This window comes from Acomys minous (assembly GCF_964271855.1).
Source record: "Acomys minous genome assembly, chromosome: 7".
NCBI classification, from domain to species: Eukaryota; Metazoa; Chordata; class Mammalia; order Rodentia; family Muridae; genus Acomys; species Acomys minous.
In genome coordinates, this window is record NC_140488.1 from 25,195,663 (window position 1) to 25,220,014 (window position 24,352).

Here is a 24,352-nt window from a genome sequence, read left to right on the forward strand (position 1 = left end):
CCACAATGATAGCTGGGTAGTGGCAGTGTATGCGTTTATTGCCAGCACTAAAGAGGCAGAAGCAAGTGATCTCTGAATCTGAGACCAGAACAGCCAGGGCTGCACAGAGAAACCCAGTCTCGAAAAATCAAGAAAACAAACAAAAACCACAATGATATACCATTTCACACCTGTGAGTATGACTGTAGTCATTTTCTTAAAATATAAAAGTGTTAGTAAAGATGTGGGGAAATCGGAACCCTTTCCAGCTGTTGGTAATATAAAAAATAGGCTGGGTGTGGTGGCGCACACCTTTAATCCCAGAACTCAGGAGGCAGGGGCAGTCAGATTGCTGTGAGTTCGAGTCCAGCCTGGTCTACAAAAGTGACTCCAGGACATCCAAGGCTAACACAGAGAAACCCTGTTTTGAAAAATAAATAAGTAAAGTAATTTAGCCAGGCGTGGTGGTGCACACCTTTAATCCTAGCACTTGGGAGGCAGAGGCAGGTGGACCCCTGTGAGTTTGAGGCCAGCATGGTCTACAAAGTGAGTCCAGGACAGCTAAGGCTACACAGAGAAACCTTGTCTTGAAAAACCAAAAAGAGCACCAACCTGATAAACAATTTGGCATCTCAAAATATTAAACATAAAATGGCCATATGACTAGCAATTCCATTCATAGGTATATACCCAGGAGAACTAAAGCACAGTTTCTTTTTTTTTTTTATTTACTATTATGTACATATTGCTCTGCCCACATATACATCTGCGCACCAGAAGAGGGCACCAGATCTCATTATACATGGTTGTGAGCCACCTTGTGGTTGTTGGGAATTGAACTCAGGACCTCTGGAAGAACAGTCAGTGCTCTTAACCTCTGAGCCATCTCTCCAGCCCCTGAAACACATTTTCATGCAAAAATGTACACAGCAATGTTCATAGTGACAGCCAGCACATCATTGAAAAGCACACATAATCCAAATGCTTATTAATGAATGAATATATAAATGAAAAATACAGCATATTCCCAGACGCAATTGCTATCTGGCCATATAAAGAAACAATATACTGAGACTTGGGTTTTAGTTCAGTGAAAGAGTATTTGCAGAGGAAGAAGAGGAGGAGTAGGGAGAGAGTGGAAGCATGTGCTTACCTATACCCTAAAGACTGGCCTAATACAATTCTACTTGGAGGACATATGTAAAGTAGGCAAATCTATAGGAACAAAACCAAGAGTAACACTAAGGGTTGGCAATGATGGGAATGACTATTAAACAGTAGGGAGTCTCTTTTTGGTAATGAAAATGTTCTCAACTTAGACAATAGTGATGGTGGCATACATCCACCCAATACCACTGTGTATTTTAAAGATGAAATTTTTTTTTTACAGTGTGTGACTCTTCCCAATACAGCTGCTAGGAAAAAATAATAAAGCAAAAGGCACTGAAGAGGGCAGAGTTTGGTGGCAAGGTGGCAGGTTAGAAGTTTCCTTCCATATGATTCCCTAAACACAAAGTCAGGGCAACAACGGGGAGTCTCTATTAAAAGGACAGAATAAGGAATCAAGAAAGGAAAAGAGACAGCTCAAAAACACGGATACAGAAAGGTGAGACAAAGAAATCTAAGGACCAGTCCACAGCTCCAGCCCCATCAAGAAGGTGGGAAGTGGTAACCACACAAAAGCGGAAGAGTCCAGGCAGCCCAAGTAGCAACAAAGTAGACTCCGGCAAGCCTTAAATCCAAGATGGAGATTGGGCGTCACATTGAGTGTTCTTATATGGAGAAGCAGTCCACTGTATCACTCTCCAAATGCTGGAGTGTAATCAGGTACCATCTTGGGGGGCGGGCCCACTGCTTGACTGAGCTAACCTTCAGAACTGAAAACAAAGGGGGGGGGGGAAATCACCAAGTCAGCAATAGGGATGCCTAGGATACCTAGGGATACCCCGTCACAGTGTCTAGATGGGAGGTGACCATCAGAAAAAGTCACATACAGAAGACAAGGTAGTGCCTTTCCTAATGAATTGGGAGTAGAATGAAGTTTGAGGCATGGAGGATGAGGTAGAATGTGCTCCAGAGTGAACGGTGAGTCCTGTCACCTGTGGATTACATTGGAAGCTGAGAACTCTAAGCTCTTGCAACTTCCCCTCCCAGCACCCACATCGCATAGATCCCAACTGCCTATGACTCCAACTCCAGAGGATCCTAGGCCCCTACTCTAACCTCCAAAGGCACTTGCACTCACGGACACATACACATTCATAAACCTATACAAATATATATAATTAAATATATTTTTAAATATATAATCATGAGATCTCAAGAAAGAATAAATCTTGATAGAGCAGGTAAATAAGGAGCCAGACAGTAGTAAAAAAAAAAAGTATTAGTAAAGATGTGGGGAAATTGGAACCCTTCCCAGCTGTTGGTAAATATAAAAAATAGGTCGGATGTGATGGCACATGCCTTTAATCCCAGCACTTGGGAGGCAGAGGCAGGTGGATTGCTGTAAGTTCGAGGCCAGCCTGGTCTACAAAGTGACTCCATGACAGCCAAGGCTACACAGAGAAACCCTGTCTCAAAAAACCAAACAATTTATATACCAATCATAACTCTTCTGTAGGCATAGTCATTTTTAGTTCAAGCAGTTTTCTTTTTATGCTTTTACTTCCTTATGACCTGATACTAAAACTAAAGCATGGGTTCCTCTGATTTAGACCATAATAGGACCTGCCTATAGAATATTTAAAAACCCAAACAAACAAAGATTAGGAGGGGAGAGTCAATCATGATCAACTATTTTTTGAGGCATTCATTTATTAATGATTTATTTATTTGTATTTTTGAGCATAGGTATTTTGCCAGTATGCATGTCTATGTGAAGGTATCAGATACTCTGGAGCTGGAGTTCCAGGCAGTGATGCTGGGAATTGAACCCAGGTCCTCTGTAATAGCAGCTAATGCTCCTGACCATTGAGCTATTTCCCCAGCCCCCGTTATTACCTCTTTAAATGAGCTAATTACTAATATGAGCAACAGAAGAGTGCATATCTTTTCAATAATAACCTTAAGTGTAAATGGTATTATGTCTCAAGTAAAAAGCCACAAACTGGCTATATGGAATTCAAAGTAGAACAACACTCAAGATCTAAGTGTTTGTTATCTGTTAATGACTTGTCTCACTAGCAAAGACATACTGAGAGTAAACAGAAAATAACAAAAAATTATAGTCAAAGCAAAGAGAACTTGAAAGCAAACCGAATTAGCTACACCTATCGGTGACAAAGCTGACTTCAAAACAAAATTAAGACAAGCTAAAGAAGGTCCCTAGGTGGGGCTATAGCTCAGTAGTACACTACGTGTCTGGCATACACAAGGCCCAGAGGTCAATCTCCAGCATAGCAAAGAAAATACAGATGGCCACCACACATTAATAAATGTACTAATAGCAAGAAAATATAACAGCTGTAGATTTACATGCACCAACACAACCAACAGTGACAAGTAAATACAGATGCAATCACAGTGAGAGATGTCAGCACCTCATTGACACCATCAAATCTCATCTAGGCAAAAACAGTTCAGAAATGTCAGCCAAACCACAACACAGGCAAAATGGACAAAATAGAATCTACAGAATATTCTACCCAATAACTGTATAAGACAAATTCTTCTCAGTAGCCCATGGAATTTTCTACAAAATAGGTCATGTTTTAGGCCATAAAAAAAGTTTTAAGGGGAGCCGGGCATGGTGGAGCACGCCTGTAATCCCAGCACTCAGGGAAGCAGAGGCAAGTGGATCTCTATGAGTTCAAAGCCAGCCTGTTTACAAAATGAGTCCAGGATAGCCAAGGCTACACAGAGAAACCCTGTCTCAAAACAAACAAACAAACAAACAAACAACAGTTTTAAGGGGGGCATGCATTGGTGACACCACTTTTAACTTGGGAGGCAGTGGTTGGCAGAGCTCTCAGTTCAAGACCAACTTGGTCTACATAGCAAGTGACACACAAACCAGGGCTATATAGTTAGACTCTGTCTCAATTTAAAACAAAACAAAACAGCCTATGGGGCTGAAGAAAAGGCTCAGCAGTTATGAAAGTACTGACTTTCTTAGGACCCAGGTTCAGTTCTCATCACCTATGTGGCAATTCACAAGTATCTGTAACTTTCGTTCTAAGGGATCCAACAGCCTTGTCTGGCCTCTGTAGGTACCAGGCACTCATGTGGTATAGTCATAAATGCAAGTTAACATCCATATGCATAAATATAGAATTTTTTAAATTAGGGGGGGTTAGAGAGATAGCTCAGTGGCTAAGAGCATGCACTGTTCTTGCAGAGGACTTAAGGTCGATTCTGAGGACCCATGTCAGGGTCACACCTGCCTGTAACTCTAGCTCCATGTCATCCAATGCCACTGGCTTCCAAGAGCACCTGCAAACACAGACAGATATATCTAATTAAAATAAAGACTAGCCAGGCTGTGGTGGCACAGGCCCTAAATCCCAGCACTCAGGAGACAGAGAAAGATGGATCTCTGTGAGTTCAAGGACAGCCTTGTCTATGGAACTAGTCCAGGACAGAAAAGACTACACAGAGATACCCTGTCTCAAAAAAAAATAAAAAGGGACCGGGCGTGGTGGAGCACGCCTTTAATCCCAGCACTTGGGAGGCAGAGGCGGGCGGATCGTTGTGAGTTCGAGGCCAGCCTGGTCTACAAAGTGAGTCTCGGACAGCCAAGGCTAACACAGAGAGACCCTGTCTCAAAAAACCAAAAATAAATAAATAAATAAATAAATTAAAAAAAATAAAAAGAAGAGTAAGAAAATCTATTCTTAAAAAGTCTTAAGGTGGGGCTGGAGAGATGACTCAGAGGTTAAGAGCACTGTCTGCTCTTCAAAAGGTCCTGAGTTCAATTCCTAGCAACCACAAGGTGGCTCACAACCATCTATAATGAGGTCTGGTGCCCTCTTCTGGTGTGCAGGCATACATGCAGGCAGAACACTGTATATATATAAAAAACGAATAAATCTTTTTTAAAAAAAGTCTTAAGGGTCTGGAGAAATGGCTCAACAGAGCTAGTTTCAGGACAGCCAGGACTACCCAGAGAATCTCTGTTTCAAAGGAAGAATAAGGAAGGGGAGGAAAAAGAGGAGGAGGAGGAGGAGGAGAAGAAGAAGAAGAAGAAATCTATTCTTCAACAGTCTTAACACACGGGAGGCAGAGGCAGGCGGATCGCTGTGAGTTCAAGGCCAGCCTGGTCTACAAAGCGAGTCCAGGACAACCAAGGTTCCACAGAGAAACCCTGTCTCAAAAAACCCAAAAACAAACAAACAAAAAAGTCTTAAAGGACTAGAGAAATACCTTAAGCTGTAAAGTGCTAAACTAACTATGCAGGTATGAGGACTTGAATCCAACTCTGAACCCACATAATAAAAAGTGGCATGTGGTGAGGCATACTTGCAATCTCAGTATGAGGAAGCAGAAAGGACTCCCTCCATGAGAGACCTTATTTCAAAATAACGAGGTACACAGCTCCTGAGGAGTGACACCCAAGGTTATTCTCTGTCCCCTATACAAATTTGTACACACACACACCCACACCCAACATGTCTGTGAAGATGAAGGGAGAGGGCAAGTGCACGCAATAGGGGTGATTACAGTCAAAGTATCAGCAGGAAACACATTTTCTGTAATATACACCGATGAAAGGTTTTTAAAAGCCAGGCAGTTGCGGTGCACACCTGTATTCCCAGCACTCAAGAGGCAGAGACAGGTGGATTGCTGAGTTTGAGGCCAGCCTGGTCTACAAAGCAAATCCAAGACAGCAAGGGCTACACAGAGAGACCCTGTCTTGAAAAGAAAAAAAAAAGAGTTTTTAAAAAAAAAATGGTAGAGCACTTAGGAGGCAGAGACAGGCAGTTCGAAGCCAGCCTGGTCTACAAAGTGAGTTCCAGGACAGCCAAGGCTACACAGAGAGATGCTGTCTCAAAAAAACAAAAACAACAACAACAGATAAGATCTATATAGTCTTGCAATTAATCGCAGCTACACATGACACTAAGGCAGGAGACTCCTAACCTCAAGGCCAGTGCTGACTACAGAAGGAGTTCATGGCTAGCCCTATTGAGTGAGACGCTATCTCTCACAATATAGACTAGAAAGAGGCCTGTGGATACTGTTCAGTGGTAGAGCGCTTGCACGGGACAGATGAAGCCCTAAGTTCAATCTGCAGTAGGGGAAGAAGTTCTTTGAACAACACTAGATGTGCATACACACTCATCATAGTGACAGAAGAATAAAACCACTGGCAGCTGGACGTGATGGCGCACACCTTTAACCCCAGCACTTGGGAGGCAGAAGCAGCTAAGATCTCTGTGAGTTTTAAGTCTACACAGCAAGTTGCTGGCCACCCGAGCTACAAGGTGAGAGTTTGTTTCTAAAATAAAAACTAGACCAAAAACGACCAAAAAAAAAAAAAATCAAAAAACAAAGACCAAAAAAAAAACAAAACAAAACAAAACAAAACCAGTCAGTGGGGAGAGAGTAATTTCCCGGTTTGACTCGCAGGTGTGAGGGCAAGAAGAAAGGGTGACAGTAGGTGAAAGAAAAAGTATGAAAAACTAGGGACAGGGCAAAAAGGACACAGCACTTCCCTTCTAGGCCCCCTGCGGTGAGACAGCAGTGAACTAACAGAATAGTCCGTCACAACTCAGAGCAGAGGCCCGGCAGTGCATAGCAAGCCAATCTTAACTCGGGATCCCACTGAGAGGAGCAAAGACACACAACACAGATCCCTGGAGCTTTCTGGACACCCACACTAGCCTTCTTAGGGACTTCCAGCTCACTGAGAAATCCTGTCACACCCAAAAAGGCAAACTGACACTTGAAGTTGTTTCCCTGGCCTCCACACAAGGGCAGCTGTACACACATGAGCAATTGCACACACACACAGACAGACAATCTTTGAAGAATATTAATGATACAAGGAAATCATCCTGATGCCATTGCTTTTAAAAATGCATGATGTGAAATTATATCCAGCACTGCTATACTAAGTTTAGGGAGAAAGAAATATATGCTCTTCACAAAGGATTAGAAGGAAATATATTAAAATAGTTTATCTGTTTGTAATATTAGAGATAAGGTGATTTCATTTTTATACCTTCCTTTTTCCGATATTTATATTTTTATTTTGTGTGTGCATGTGAGTTTGTGTTACATGTGGGGGTACACACAGGCATAGCACACATGTGACTGTGAGAGGACAGCTTGAAGGAGTCAGTTCCCTCCTTACCATGTGGGTCTCAGAGACTGAACTCAAGCTGACAGGCTGGCAGACAGGTGTCACACCACTACCCAATGACCTGTCTTACCAGCCCCTCATTTATTTGCCAATCATTTTGTGCATTTTTGCAATAGATGTTTTACCTTCAAAAGTTTAACGGAACATTAATCCTTTTGTGTGGGGGCAGGTGCGTGTGAACAGTCCTCAGGGGCTGTCCCCCTTGTTTTTTGAGACTGGGTCTTTCACTGAGACCTGGACCTCACACATTAGGCTATGCTGGCTGGCCAAAGGGGCTCAGAGCCTCACCGGTCTCTGCTTCTCCCGTGCTGGGATTGAAGTGCACACCACCATGCCTTGCCAGGCTTTTGATATTATTATGAGAGGGGGAGGTTATGGGACTCAAACTCAGAGCCCCACAACCACATTACTATTTAATTATGTACAAAGGCTTTGTCAAGCACACTTGAATAAAGATAATCAATGCCAATAAATTAAGAACTGAAGATAACATATCATGTACCTAATCACTTTCTGAGGCAACTTTTATATTGAAGTATTTTGTTGTCTCTGAATTCCCAAACTCTCTTACAGGTGATGTGACTGGGCCAAAGTTGACCCTGCTGACTTTCCCTTTATGACTCTCCCACCTGCTTCACTCTGCTAAACAGAATGACCTTCCCATAAGACCACGCTGGTGAACAATGATGCCCTAATTTAGGGACTACTAGCTGATTTCAGTCCACAGGTACATTTATGTATACAATATTCTTAAAAGATTCAGTTAATTGTCAATTAAGGAGTTTCCCCGTTAAAAATGCAAGTTTCTGGCTTCTCTTGATAAGTCAAACTTTAGGGACCAGAATGACAGCTTAGAGCCCTTGTTGCTTTTGCAGAGGACCCAAATTTGCTCCCCACCCACTCACATACATAGTGGCTTGCAACTTTAACTCTGGTTCCAAGGTATTCAATGCCCTCTTCTGGCCTCCACTGGAACTGCATGCATGTAGTGCTCTTACGTAACATTCAGGCAAACCATTCATACACATAAAATAAAAATGTGAAGAGAAGTCAAAATTTAACTACACTCAGCTACCAATTAATGTGTGAGAGCAACAGGCCACACCTAAGGAGCGGGTATCCTCCTGAACAGGGAAGGTGTGCTCCAGCTCACTGGACAAGCCTCACCACACAAATGTCTCTCCTACTCTTATGTAAATTCTCCAATAAAAAGACACAGACTAACTGAATGGGTGCATAAACAAGAGCCAACATTCTTCTGCATTCAAGAAACACATCTCATCCATAACGATAGGCATTACCTCAGGGTAAAAGGTTGGAAAAAATATTCCAAAGCAGGTATATTAAACAGAATAAAAGGGTCATATATTTGCAGGGGTAAAATAAGTGCATTTCTTTGTTGAATTTTTAAAAATTTTTCAAACAAAAATCGATTTTTAAAAAAGGTTTCAAACAGCCAGGCATTGTGGCACATGCCTATACTCCCAGCACTCAGGAAGGCAGAGACAGGAGGATCTCTGTGAGTTCGAGGCCAGCCTGGTCTACAAAGAGAGTTCCAAGACACAGAGAAACACTGTCTCAAAAATAAATAAATAAAAGAAGGTTTCAATATAGATTTATGTGCAGATATACTGGGTTGAACCTAAGGATTCATGCATGCTAGGCAAAGTATCTATCTCTGAGTTATTTTTTCCATGTAAAATAAAATATGCCTACCTCAAGAAAACACATAACAAAATATACTTTTACGTTTTTTCATTATGTGCCTAGGTAAGTATAAATCATCTAGAAAATGAAGGTAGTTTGGTACATCTCCTCAAAAAAATTAAACACAGAATTACTAGATACACCAGCAATTCCACTTCTAGGTATATAGATATACCTAAAATATTAAGTACAGTGTCCACAAAAAGATATTTGTAGACCTGTATTCGCTGCAACATCATTCGCAATAGCCCAAAAATGAGAGACACCCAAGCATCCATCAATGGTTGAAGAGATAAAATGTGGTGATGTGTGCATGCGTGCGTGCGTGCGTGTGTGTGTGTGTGTGTGTGTGTGTGTATGTGTGTGGGGGGGTAAGGAGGGGTATAAATAATATACACACATATATTATTCAGTCTTTAACAAGGAGTAAATATGGATGACTCTCAGGGACATTAATGCTGAATGGAATCTTATAAAGAACAAACTTACACAAATCCAGTTAGAGTTACATAGTCTTGACAAGTTCACAGACAGTAGTATGGGGGTTGACAGAGACTAGGGGAAAGTACAAATGGTTGTTTAGTGATTATTCTTTCAGTCTTACATGATGAAATTCTGGGTCTATCATGCTTACAGAGAGGCTAATGAGGCCCCATTCCTCACTGAGGATTGAAAGGCAGCTAGCAGTTGCTAGAAGGGAGGGGGTCATGAGGCTCCACCCCTCTCAAGGATCTACAGACAGTTTCTGGGGGAGGAAAAGACATTTACTTCAGTGGTGTAGACACTGGCAAGGTGTCCATGCTCCCATAAGTAAAACTAAACACATCAGTTCACAAATAAAAATAAGAACATGGAAGGAAAGAGAGACAAACTGGAAAGAGGAAAAGGTTCAGTAGGAGTGGAAGGGGAGCAAGGTAAGGTCATAAGGGGTGACTATGATAAGAATACATCAGATACATGTATATAAAATATAATGACACTCATTGGGTATAATCAATATATGCTAATCAAACATGTTTAAAGTTCCGGATGCTGGTTGAAAACTATGTGAATAGATCCAATACCCTGAAATTTTATGTGTACTTTATAACAATCACCACAAATAATAAAAATAAGAATAAAAATGTCTGGGTTCCCCTAACCTAATTCATAATCTCCCTGTTTGGTCTTTGTCTCGGCATCAATTCAAGAAAGTGCTCTAGTCAGTTCTATTCTGGTTTTCAACTGGACTCATCAAGAAAGTATAGCCTACCGTTATCAAAGAGCAAACCTCCAGGATCATTAATGGGTACTATGATCATTAAGTTAAAAGTTATATCTATATCAAGAGAATATACAACACAATGTACTTTGCGTCTGTACATTATGTACTAGGATCATGCAAGTAGCATGGCCATAAAAGTAGTTACGTTCAATTATTAGGTATTGAGATATATGTGTGTTATCAGAATTTCACCCCATGAATTACTTGCTAATTGCAAAAGGAAAAAAAGTTTACCTTTTACAACAGCAAGATGTGATTAAGTCGGCAATCTCTACACTGCTTAATGTGCTGGAACCAAATATGACCCTCGATACAAAAGGGTCAGAATAAATATAATAAAGCCAATGGTCTCAAATTTCAGGTGAGAGAGGAGCAAGCCAAAGACCACACGAAAACTATCCTCATCTCATAAATAGGTGCATTCTTAATATGGTCTAGGTCTTAAGTATTAGGTTCATTTTTTTCAGAGTTAATTATTATATATATATATGCAAGTTTTGCCTACATGTATGTCTATACATCACATGTGTGCTTGGTACCTGCAAAAGTCAAAAGAAGACATTGATTCCCCTGGAACTGGAGCTATGGACGGTTGTAAGCTATCATATGAGAGCTAGCAACCCAACTGTGTCCTTTTTGTTGTTGTTGTTTTTTGGTTTTTCGAGAATGGGTTTCTCTGTGTAGCCCTGGCTGTCCTGGAACTAACACACTAACACTCACTCTCTCTCTCTCTCTCTCTCTCTCTCTCTCTCTCTCTCTCTCTCTCTCTCTGTGTGTGTGTGTGTGTGTGTGTGTGTGTGTGTGTGTGTGTGTAGACCAGGCTGGCGTTGAACTCACAGAGATCCTCCTGAGAGCTGAAATTAAAAGTGTGCATAGCAAGTGCTCTTAACCACTGAGCCACCTCTCCAGCCCATTAAGCACTGTCAACTTTCTTACATTTGACAGTAGTATTATCACAAAGAATCTTGTTCTTTTCCTAAATTTTATTTTATTATTTTTCTTACATATATATATATATGTGTGTGTGTGTGTGTGTGTGTGTGTGTGTGTGTGTGTATAATAGAGTATGTGCACGAGTGTAGCTACCTGTGTTATATGCAGCCCAAACTTGGGCCCTCAGCAAAAGCTATCTTTGCTCTTAAGTGCTGAGCCACCTCTCCGTTGTCTTCTTTTTTTTTAATATTGAAAAATAAAATCATTCCTATTATATCTCAATTGCTATCCCATCCCCTGCATCCTCCCATTCCTCCCTCCCTCCTGCTTTCACCCCATTCCCCTTCCCTATGACTGTGACTGAGGGCAACCTTCTCCCCCTGAATATGATGCCAGGGTATCAAGTCTCTTCTTGGTAGTCTGCTATCCTTCCTCCGAGTGCCATCAGGCCTCCCCATCAAGGGGACATGGCCAAATATGGGGCAGCAGAGTTCGTGTGAAAGTCAGTTCCCAGTCTCCACTTAACTGTGGAAAATGTCCTGTCCCTTGGCTAGATCTGGGTAGGGGTTTGATGCTGACTGCACGTATTGTCCTTGATTGGTGCCATAGTTTAAGGAGAACCCCTGGGCCCAGATCCACCCATCATAGTGTTCTTCTTGTAGGTTTCTAGGACCCCCTGGATCCTTCTATTCTCTCATCTCCTATATTTCTCTCACCTAGAGTCCCAATCGGATGTCCTCACCTCTATCCTACTTTCCTGGTAAGTGAAAACTTTCATGGGACCTGCCCCTTGGGCTAGTGTCCAGTTATAAGTGAGTATATACCATTTGAGTCTCTCTGCTTCTGGGTTAGCTCACTCACTATGATCATTTTTAGTTTAATCCATTTGTCCACAAATTTCGGAAATTCCTTGTTTTTAATAGCTGAATATTATTCCATAGTGTAAATGTACCACCGTTTCTTTATCCATTCTTCTACTGAGGAACACTTAAGCTGTTTCCATGCTCTGGCTATTATGAATAAGGCCTCTACGAACATGGTTGAGCATATGTCCCTGTTGTGTGCTGGAGCATCTTCTGGGTATATTCCAAGGAGTGGAATAGCTGGGTCTTGAGGAAGCCTTATTCCCAGTTTTCTGAGAAAGTGCCAGATAGATTTCCAAAGTGGTTGTACAAGTTTGCATTCCCACCAGCAATGAAGGAGTGTTCCCCTTTCTCCACATCCTTGCCAGCATGTGCTGTCAATTAAGTTTTTGATCTTAGCCATTCTGATGGGTGTAAGATGGAGTCATAGAGCTGTTTTGATTTGCATTTCCCTGATGACTAAGGAGGATGAACATTTCCTTAAGTGTTTCTCAGCCATTTGATATTCCTCTGTTGAGAATTCTCTGTTTAACTCTGAGCCCCATTTCTCAATTGGGTTATTTGGTTTGGTGGTGTTTAATTTCTTGAGTTCTTTATATATTTTGGATATTAGACCTTTGTCAGATGTAGGGTTGGTGAAGATCTTTTCCCAGTCTGTAGGCTGTCACTTTGTTCTCTTGACAGTGTCTCCTGCCTTCCCTCCGTCTTTTTCTTATGAGACACATGGTGAAATGTTTAGGAACTTTTATAATGCCTACAACATACTATTATTTTGTTTAGCAAAGTAATGTGTGTGTTTATGTACTTGGAGACAGATCAAGTAACTATGCCAAAACTATCGGTAATCTAATCCAGATCATGTGTGCTCATAATTCAATTCTTTCATCTCTATTTTGCTTGAGGTTTTAAAATAAGAATTAGCTGTAAAAAAAATTATAAAGAAAGAAAATAACAAAGTTTTTTATCCTATCTATGCTTGTTTTCTCTCTCTCTCTCTCTCTCTCTCTCTCTCTCTCTCTCTCTCTCTCTCCCTCCCTCCCTCCCTCCCTCCCTCTCTCCCTCTCAATAGTCTAATAATCTTACATGCTGTTAGAATAATTCAGTGATCACAACAGATTAAAAAGTTATCCAATAACCTATTGTGGTGGCATATGCCTCTAATCCTAGCTCTCAGAAGACAGAGGCAGTGGGAGCTCGGAGAGTTTGAGGTCAAGGCCAGCCAGGACTACATAGTAAGATCCAGTCTCAAAAAGAAAAGTTACTGCAGAATAAGTCAGGTACAGTGGAATGGACTTCACTTCTCAGCACTCAAGAGACAGAAGCAGGAAGATCACAAGTTCAAGACCATCCTGGACTACTTACTAAACCCTGTCTCAAAATAAAGCAAAAATAAAAACAAATATTTTAATAATACAGCAAAAGGCAAAATATAAAGACTAGAAAGAAGATAATGACTAAATGTTCAAACTGATTATCTCTAAGTTGTGGAGTAGGGGAATTTTTCCTCATATTTTTTTAAAGTTTTATCAATATTTTATTGTACATCTCACTTTGTAGGGTTAAAAACAGTCATATTCTTTGAGCATAAGCACTACAGAGACCATCATAGACAAACATAACTAGGTTTAATTCAAAACTGACAAAAAGTATATTGAAATAATTAATTCACTGGGAAGTTTAGGAAAACAAAATGGCTCTCTCAATACATTTTTCTCACACATACAACCCAAGCAAATATGTATAGAAATTGGAACCAGTGGTAAGTTTTTGGTCCTTTCATGAGTGGCAAGGAGCTTCTTACCTTATTTGAAGTTATGAGTCACAATCTCATGACTTAATATGAAATTTCAAGTAAAGCGTATAATAAAACACCAGTAACCGAGTACTCACTCTCCATAGTCCCCTGGTCCCTTCTTGCTGGTATATATCAATGAAGCTGCCAATCATGCTCCCTTGGAACAAACTTCCTTGAGCCTGCATTCGAATCTAAACAAAAAGAAGTGATTATCTTACTTTGACAGACAAAACCAAAATGAGATAGTTCACTCCTTTAAAATTAAGGAAAATGCAGGGCTGGAGAGATGGCTCAGAGGTTAAGAGCACTGGCTGCTCTTCCAGAGGTCCTGAGTTCAATTCCCAGAAACTGCATGGTGGTTCACAACTATCTATAATGCAATCTGATGCCCTCTTCTGGTGTGCAGATGTTCATGCAGACAGAGCACTGTATACATAATAAATAAATAAATCTTTAAAAAACTAAGGAAAATATTTTTTGGAATTATTTTTAAAACTCTGCTATGATGATGAAATTAATTAACTGTACATAAATATAACAAAATAGAATATATTTGACATATAGAATATAGCAAAGTATATTCTATAAAGATTTTCATTAGAACTTATATTCCCCATACTAAATCTATCCTCTCTGGAGTTCGACAATAACAAGTATTCAGTTAAATATAACTAGTTTGAGCCAGGCGTGGTTGCACAAGCCTCTAATCCCAGCACTCAGGAGGCAGAGACAGGCGGATCTCTGTGAATTTGAGGCCAGCCTGGTCTACAGAGCAAGTTCCAGGACAGTCAAGGCTACATAGTAAGACCTTGTTTGGGGCTGGAGAGATGGCTCAGCGGGTTAAGAGCACCACCTGCTCTTCCAGAGGTCCTGAGTTCAATTCCCATCAACTACATGGTGGCTCACAACCATCTATAACATGATCTGATGCCCTCTTCTAGCATGCAGGTATACATGCAGATAAAGCAATGATAATGCATTAAAATTTTTAAAAATTTAAAAACAAAGACCTTGTTTGGGGGAAAATATGTACTAGCCAGATGGTGGTGCACACCTTTAATCCCAGCACTCAGGAGGCAGAGACAGGTGGATCTCTGAGTTTAAGGCCACCCTGGGCCTACACAGAGAAACTCTGTCTCAAAAAAAAAACAACAACAACAACAAAAATAAAACCCAGAAAAATATGTAACTAGTCTAGTAAAAATTTAGGTATGATTCAAATGCTAAAAAACAATAGGAACGGCATATTGGTTACATAAATGATGACAGATTCACTTAATAGAATACAATGGAGCCATAACATTTCCCCTAAAATACTTGTAGGCTTTAGAAGGTGTTAAAAATTGATTGCTAGCCAGGTGTAGTGGCCCACGCCTTTAATCCCAGCACTTGGGAGGCAGAGGCAGGTGGATCTCTGTGAGTTCGAGGACAGCCTGGTCTACAAAGTGAGTCTAGGACAGCAAAGACTGTTACACAGAGAAACTCTGTCTCAGAAAAAAAAGAAAGAAACACAAATTCATTCTGACACCACTTGAAGGGAAGAATACAAAGCAAGAAATCTTGAAGTTGATTCCCTAAAACTGCACAGGCTTTGTGGTGGCTTGAATAGAAATGGCCCCCATAGACACATGTGTGTGAATGCTTGGCCACAGGGAGTGACACTATTAGGAGGTGTGGCCTTGTTGGAGGAAGTGTGTCTCTGTGGAGACAGGCTTTGAGGTTTCATATGCTCAAGGTACGCCAGTGGGATACATTGTCTCCTGCTGTTGCCTGCGGATCAAGATGTAGAACTCTCAGCTCCTTCTCCAGCACCAAGTCTGCCGGAATCGTCATGCTTCCCACCATGACGATAATGAACTGAACCCCTGAAACCGTAAGGCAGCCACAAATTAAATGTTTTCCTTTATAAGAGTTGCCTGAGTTATGGTGCCTCTTCACAGCAATGGAAACCCTAAGACAGCCCTGAAAATAACCTAGAGAACACTGTAAATCCTAGGCTGAAAACCCAATGAATTAATGCATATCACATTAACCTATTTTTGAATCTACTATGAAGCATGATGTTAGACAAATTTACATATATTGTCTCTCATTCTTAACAACTTTATGCTATAAGCACTGCATTATCTTCATCTCAAAACAAGGAACAAATGAGAGGTCACATAGTTCAGAGATTAAGAATCTGAACTCAGCCAGGAGATGGCGGTGCACACCCTTAATCCCAGCACTTGGGGGACAGTTGAAGACAGATCTCTGAGTTCGAGGCCAGCCTGGTCTCCAGAGCTAGTTCCAGGACAGCGAAGACTATACAAAGGAACCTTGTCTGTGGGAGGGGAGGAATCTGAACCAGCATCTGAATTAAAGTTTGCAGTCTTTCCCCTTACATAACAGACCTCTCTTACCTTTAGAACATCAGTGGGATTGGCTATAGTAGAGGAAATCACTCCTGAGACTACCCCACAGATCATATTAATTAGGAGAGTTTCATCTGTAAAAATGCAAAATAAATAAATAAATAAATGTTCATTGTATTAAGTACTGGGTGCTGAGTGTACCTGAGATATAAAGGAAATCCTTTCCGGAGAGCTAACTTAAAAACGAACTTCAAGGATTATCAAAGTAAAGACTCTCAAATATTTGTAGACCATCCCAAATCAGTACAAAGTATATACAAATTATAAACTACAAACCACTATCTCCTTAAAAATATTATTTTTAAGGTGGTAAAATACATCATATTCTTCTACATAATTGTAAGTATACTAAATATATTAGAATGTAGTATTTCCCTTTCAACCACTTCAAACATATAATGGATCTTTTTTTTAAAAAAATTGAGATTATAATTGCAACATTTCTCCCTTCCCTGTCTTCCCCCTAAGCTCTCCCATATATCCTTCCCCACTTTCCTTCAAATTCATGGCCTCTTTTTTTCACTAATTTTCGTTGCATGCATGCATATATATATATATATATATATATATCCATCCCTAAATATAACCTGTTTGGCCCACATAATGGTACTTGTATGTATGTTTTCAGGGCTGACCATTTGGCATTGGACAACCAGTTGGTATGCTCTTCCCTGGGGAGGACCACCTCACCTGCTCCCACCTTGCCCATAGTTCTTTGTGTCGGGTAGAGGCCTCATGGGTTTTTCCCTGTCCAATCTGGCATATCAGTTGACGACATTCTTGCTCAATTGTTAAGTCTTTTTTATAGATAATCAACTTTAAAGACTTAATAACCGGATGTTTAAAAACATGATCTTATGGATAATAAATTCATCTAAATATTAACTTTGAATTGCTTTATAGGTCTCCTAGCCTCCATTTATGTACGGAAGGCTTCTGGTGTCAAATATGAAAAAGTAGTATAATCCCTGGTGTTGGGTTATGAACAGAGAGACTTACACATGCTACGCCAGCATTCTGCTACTGAGTCATAACCCCAGGGGTCCAAAAGAAATTATTTAGAACTAAATCCTCTCAACTAGAAACAAGGAGAGAGAGAGAGACACAACAGAACATATTGCTCTACAGGGAAAACCTAATCTTCATTATTCCTTCTCCTCATGTAAAGCCTATAAATAGAAAGTTAGTAAAGCAACGGGAGTAATCTATGAAAAGAAAACATTTTCAGGAGAGATGAAAGGGAATCCTTGAGGATGCCCAAAGAGGCTCTAGAAAATGCTGATTTAGAATGATAAAATGCTTCAAGAAATACTGCTGACACGAAGTCTCTCCAGCTTTCCCAACCATCTGGCAACACCAGGCCTACAATGAAACACCCATCATGCAAATGGCAGCCTGAAATGGAGAAACATACAGCAACTCTGCATGCGGGTAAGGTGGCCAGAGGTACATCAGAACCCAGACTATAACCAACTAAAATATATCTACCTACCAAAAGCTTATCAAAATTGGCATTGAGAAAATGCCTTCAAGTCCTCTAGCTAATGGAGAGAGCATTCACTTTCAGAACATGGCTGTTCTAGGCTTCAAGGATGACAATACTTTTGGGTTTTTTTTTAAACTTTTTTGTTTTTGTTTTTGTTTTTTGAGACAGGGTTTCTCTGTGTAGCCTTGGCTGTCCTGAACTTGCTTTGTAGACCAGGATGGCCTCAAACTCAGAGCAATCCACCTGCCTCTGCCTCCTGTGTGCTGGGATTAAAGGCATGTGCCACTGTGCCCGGCTACAATTATTATTTTTAATCCAGGTGTGGTGGCATACACCTTTAATTCCAGTACTGGGGAGGCAGGGGCAGGTGGATGTCTGAATTTGAGGGCAGCCTGGTCTACAGAGAGAGTTTGAGGACATCCAGGGGCTACACAGAGAAACCCTTCTTGAAAAACAAAAACAAAAAAGAATTATTTTTTCGGGAAGAACACATATCATGGCACATGTATGGAGGTCAGAGTTCAACTTTGTGGAATGCATTCACTCCTTCCATCTTTGCATAGGTTCAAGACATCAAACTCAGGCAATCACATCTGCATGGAACTTACCCACCAGCCATCTAGCCACCCTAGAAGTTTTTTAGTTGATAGTAAAAGACAAATTTGAAGAGCAGGTGCCTCTAGCCCATGCATCCCTCTGTAGGGAGTTAGCCCAAGTCAATACAAGCTTAGTTTTATGCCTGCAGTCACTGTCCTTCATTCCCTGGCATCATTAGATCAGCATTTCATACTAAGCACGGTTTCAACAATTCATTTGACGAGAACTTCAAAAGAGAGTTGAGCATACTGACCTTCCAAACGTTCTACAAATAATCGCTTCAAGCTTTGATAAATACCAATTTTGATGGTGCCGTATGATGCCTGTCTTAGCAAAGCAGGGGCAATTCTGCCAAAAAAAACAAAAGAGAAAAATAAAGAAAAGTTAATTTCATTTAACACACATTTGTAGAGCTCACAATTCTTTTATCTATATCTTTCCAAGCAATAACAAGCATTTTTTCAATTACCCATGAAAAACTGACAGAGAAAGTTCACATCCCAGGTCATAAAACAAATGTCAACAAAGTTACAGGAAGTGAAACTATACAGGATGTATTCTCTGACCACAGTGGAAACAAACTAGAAACTAAAAGGAGGATGTTCAAAGGCTTATAAATCAAACAATGCACATCTAAACAACACATGGGTTAGAGAAAGCTGCAAAAAAACAAATTTAATGTATGGTCCTGAGTGAAATTTCAAATACATCCTATAAAATACAAGGGATAATAACAATTAAAGAAAAAGATGCCATGAATGTGACCAAGAACAAACAGATACATGGGTGTGGGTTGATGGAGAAAGGGAAGAAGGAAATTATATAATTATATGATAATTTTTAAATATTAAAAAATACTTGAGATATAGCCAGGCTTCGCAGTATAGTTCTGCAATCCCAGCTGCTACTTGCAGGCTAAAGTAGGAGAAGGAGGAGTTCCAGGACCCGTTTAAACTAGGGTGAGGAAAAGGCAAGCCTGAGCAGCTTAATGTGACCCTCTCCTAATATAAGAAGTAAAAAGAGAAGACTAGGTAGCTCACTTACATACCATGTGTTAGGCTCTGGGTTCAATCACCAATATTAGGAAACAACAGAGGGGAAGTGGGGGAGGAAGGAAAGACCATCTAACAGAAGCATAGCTGAGGATAATTTACAGTCAAATGCTTACACTAAAAGAGTAAACTCCCCAGAGGCCAACCTCTAGATAGATCTGTGAAAAATTCATTCTTGCTATTCATATTTTTTGGTTGTGAGCCTAGCCTTTAACAGCTGAGTCATCTCTCCAGCCCAATTCCTGCTATTTATAAACCACCAAGTATATGGTACTTGGTTACAGTGACCCAAACTAACAGTACTAACATTTTACAAACTAAAATCAAATTCATAGTTTTCATTTTTTTTCCAGACGTTATTTACTTTTCTTTCACGTATATGGATGGGTGTTTTGCCTACCAGTCTGTCTGTATACTAGGGGCATGCAGTGCCCAAGGAGGCCAGAGAAGAGGTCAAGATCTTCTGGAATTGGAGATACAGGCACCTGTTAGTCACCATGTGATTGCTGGGAATCGAACCCAGGTCCTCTGGAAGAGCAGCCAGTGCTCTGACCTACTGACCCATGTCTCCAGCCCCATAGAATTCATCATTCTAGTAAAGTTCAAAAAATAGTCATTCCAAGCCCAGAAAAATGCACTGAAGAGTGCCACAAACATTGAAGAATTAACATTACTCTTACACAATCTCTCCAGAAGATAGAAGACAGAATGTTTCCCAAATCATTTTAGCTAACATTACCTGGATAGAAAAAAATCGACAAAGATAGGCAAATAAAAACCACAGACCCAAGGCTGGAGAGACGCTCAGAGGTTAAGAGCACTGCCTGCTCTTCCAAAGGTCCTGCGTTCAATTCCCATCAACCACATGGTGGCTCACAACCATCTGTAATGAGATCTGATGCCCTCTTCTGGCCTGCATGCATGCGTGTGGGACAAAGTACTCGTATATTAAAAAACATAATTTTTTATATTTAAAAAATGTAATTTTTTAAAGGAACATTTAAAAAAAACACAGACCTGTATCACTCATGAATTCAGATGCAAAAATCCTTTACAAAAGATGACAAATTGAATACAGCAATAGAAAAAGTTAGATACTATTACCCACACCTCATAGATTTTTTTTTAAATCAACCTTTATTTCCTTACAATTGCAGATACATCTTTAACCAGATCAAAAAGTAGGCGATAGCACCAAGATCTCGACCTACTTAAATTCTGCTTAAACTGAAGACGTTCTCACTCATGCCTCCTTTGAGATTCCTCCAAATTACAGAACTATACTTTAGCAGATATAAATAGAAGTAAAGCAACAGCTCAAATGGTTAGGATTGAGGAAGGAAAAAAAACTGAATGGCTAAATATGTACACTTCTGACTCTAGTACTTGTAACAGGAAAAGCAAATCTTGAGGTTATCTATGCTAATGAGAGAAAAAGGTAAAAGAGACGATCCATGAATGACTCACATCTGCATGAAGATCTGTTTTTGTTGTGGTGGTTGTTGTTTTCTCCAAGAAAACTACACTTTACATAAGCCCAACACAGAAGACTGGCAAAATTGATTTTCATCCTCTCAGCAATCCTGGCAGCCTAGACTTAGGATGGCTAGGGAATCAACAGCAGGTGAGCCACAAACTGAACAATAAATCATAAACTGATGAGTAATTAAAAGGTGGTGAAAAAAAGATGATGCTCAGCTGGGCGTGTGCCACACGCCTGCAATCCCAGCACTCAGGAGGCAGAGGCAGACTGATCTCTGCAAGTTCAACGCCAGCCTGGTCTACAAAGCAAGTCCAGGACAGCCAACACTACACAGAGAACCCCTGTCTAAAAAAGAAAAAAGGGAAAAAAAAGAAAGAAAAAGAAAAGAACAAACAAACAAACACCAGGTGATTCTCTTTCTCTTATTCTTCATTACTGTTTATGATGCCAGAATAGAGACCCTGTCTTGAAAAACCAAAGAAAGAAAGAAAAAAGATGCCAGAATAATGGTTTTTCTTCACAAAGGAAATTTTAAAGGAAACTAGTGTTTATCAAATCAAAAAAATTGTCACAAGAATGTATCCAGCTAACTGGTGGTGCTTTGCAATAGCCATCAGTGAGTCCCAGGAAGCCAAGAAATAAAGCTTATGCTACAACAACGGTAGTATCCATCGTTGCATTTATTATGGACAGCTAGATGAACGCAAAACCCAAAGCTCAAAACTTACAAGCAGATGAAATACACAAAAGCCCATCAATACAGAACTGCAGGCTGAAATGATGAGCGTGAAGGGTGTTAACCATTCTGCAGATGGAACCTGTGCTCCCTCTTTAAAAACTCCTGCTCATGATATAGAGAAGGAAGCCAGTCTTACCCTGAATACAACGCCAAGATCCCTTCTTCTTTATAGATCCGGAACAAGGCATGAAACATCCCTCTATATTTTATTTCTTTGAAACGAACATCAATGCTCTGGCCTTGGACTTGCAGCCGTGTTTTAGTAAGATCCACAGGGAAAGTGCCTATGGAAGAACACACTCCTAAGTGTTTACAATGAACCCAGTTATGGTTTTGCTAAATACAAGCTAATGACAATATTGGAAATATAAGACAGAGTCATTTTCATAATACGTTGGGTGCCTACTATACCATCACCGCTAGAGGACAAAGGCTGTAAGTGAAGTGAAATGCACTCGCCTTTCTAGGAAGCACAACTTGCCACACAGTGTAGTACCTGACACTGTGACATAGAAAATGCTTGAGGATGGTCAATAAGATGCTCTTTTCCTCCCATCCTCTCCTAACTCAAGTCTCCCTAACTCTCCCTCATAAAATCTCCCCACGTTATCACAGCATAGGAAAGCATGGGATTGGTGCTTCAGATGTTCCCATATGCCATTACAATTGTGTGTGTGTGTGTGTGTGTGTGTGTGTGTGTGTGTGTGTGTGTGTTTACAACTTCCTAATATTATGAGAGGAAAATGACAAAGTCTCACTTGGTTCTACTCACCATGGTACCTTGGATGGCTCAGGACTAATACCAGCAGAGTATTCGGGCCATTCTTTTTTTTGGTTTTTCGAGACAAGGTTTCTCTGTGTAGCCGTGGCCGTTCTAGATTTGCTTTGTAGACCAGGCTGGCCTCGAACTCACAGCGATCTGCCTGCCTCTGCCTCCCGAGTGCTGGGATTAAAGGCCTGCACCACCATGCCCGGCTGGGACATTCATTTTTTAAACTGTGCTTTATTTATTTGTGTGCATGCCCGTGTATGTGTGTGTGTGTGTGTGTGTGTGTGTGTGTGTGTGTGTGTGTGTGTGTGTGTGTGTGTACATTTGCCACAGTTCATGTGTGGAGGTCAGTGGACACCTACAGGAATCAGTTTGGTCCTTCAACCACATGAGTCCTATGCATCAAACTCAGAGCTATCAAGCTTGGTAGCATGAATATTTACCTGTTGAGCCATCTTGTTGCCCCTAGCAGGATTCTTCACTAAAACTCCCTTTTCTTATGTCAGCACATAAACGTGGTTATGGCATGAACTAAATGGGGTTTAAGAGAGATGTAAAGATCTAAAACTAATAAACTCTTTTACGTGTGTAGTTCTGGACTTTTGTGACCTGCATAGTATAAGACCAGAGCATTTAATGAGAAAGTCAACAAACACTGCTGGATTCTAAGCACTGAGGAATCATTTAGGAAAAAGAAGACTCTGAAAAGTGAAAAGTCACAATCTAAAAATATTTCAAAATTAAACCAAGATGACTCTTATTTGATCTTGTTTGCTTCTAAAATGGAAGAGATGTTTGCAAAAATAAAAAAAGAAGCCTGGATAAGAAGAGAATTATAGCCTTAGCATAAATGAAAGATCATTAGTACAGGAATACACAGAAACCACTATCATATACAGTCCTTTATGATCGTGCATGTTTAGCTTTAAAAATTAACAAATCACAGCGGGGCGTGGTGGCGCACGCCTTTAATCCCAGCACTCGGGAGGTAGAGGCAGGTGGATTGCTGTGTGTTTGAGGCCAGCCTGGTCTACAAAGTAAGGTCAGGACAGCCAAGGCTACACAGAGAAACCCTGTCTTGGAAAAAAATCACTAAGCTATCAAAAAAGTTTAAAATTTGACGTATTAACCTCATTCCCCATATCATTACTAATACCCTCTCAGAAATATTACTTGATAGCTATGCAACAATAATTTTGGGGGTTTGTTTTTATTTATTTGGTTTGGTTTGGGTTGGGTTGTTTGGTTGGTGAGTTGTTGTTTGATTGGTTGGTTTTTGGTTTTTTTTTTTCAAGACAGGGTTTCTCTGTGTAGCCTTGGCTGTCCTAGACTCACTTTGTAGCCCAGACTGGTCTTGAACTCATAAAGATTCACCTGCCTCTGCCTCCCTGAGTACTGGGATCACAGGCATGTGCCACCACGCCCAGCTGCAACAATAATTTTTTAAAAAAAGATAATACTTTCCCCACCTCTAGGTTTCTCCAAAAATAACTGGTACCATACATAACCATCTGTGGAACAAAACTGTGGGTTTTTTTTTTCAGATTCTTACCGAACTCGGCAACAATAGAGGCAAGGCCGCCATACACAAAAGGTTTCCAGTTCAGACCAGACATCTCATGGCTTAAAGTGGAACTTTTCTGATGCTAAAAATAAATATGAATCAGAACAGGGCACAAGAGTGAAGAGAGCATTTGTTAACACTTGATTATATGATTTAAATCAACAAAACTGGCAAATCAAACAAATGTAGAGGAAAAAAAAAAACACCATGTGGGATGAGACAAAATGGAGTCCTGTTTTTTTGTGCTGGATGATCCAGAATTCATTCTTTAATTTCATTCTGTAGGGTAGGTGTACAATCACTTAAAACACCAACATGTGCCCTTCATTCCCTCTAATTTTACACTCTTGCCCACCCAAAAAAGCTCCAGCCCATCCAGCACACCCATTTCTGACATTCAA

At 40.4% G+C, this 24,352-nt stretch overlaps 1 protein-coding gene across 5 annotated transcripts in view; it reads right to left on the bottom strand.

Annotated features, from left to right (window-relative positions):
• The window catches only part of SLC25A14 (solute carrier family 25 member 14), a 39,239-nt gene that overhangs the window by 8,931 nt on the left and 5,956 nt on the right, over nt 1–24,352 (bottom strand). For all 5 annotated transcript variants that reach the window (XM_084789134.1, XM_084789136.1, XM_084789135.1 and 2 more), the window contains 5 exons: nt 23,940–24,033; nt 21,755–21,902; nt 18,598–18,692; nt 16,250–16,335; nt 13,943–14,038 (listed from right to left, as the gene is read on the bottom strand). In XM_084789134.1, the coding sequence (XP_084645260.1) occupies nt 13,943–14,038; nt 16,250–16,335; nt 18,598–18,692; nt 21,755–21,902; nt 23,940–24,033 (519 nt within the window). The remainder of the gene's footprint in view (nt 1–13,942; nt 14,039–16,249; nt 16,336–18,597; nt 18,693–21,754; nt 21,903–23,939; nt 24,034–24,352) is intronic.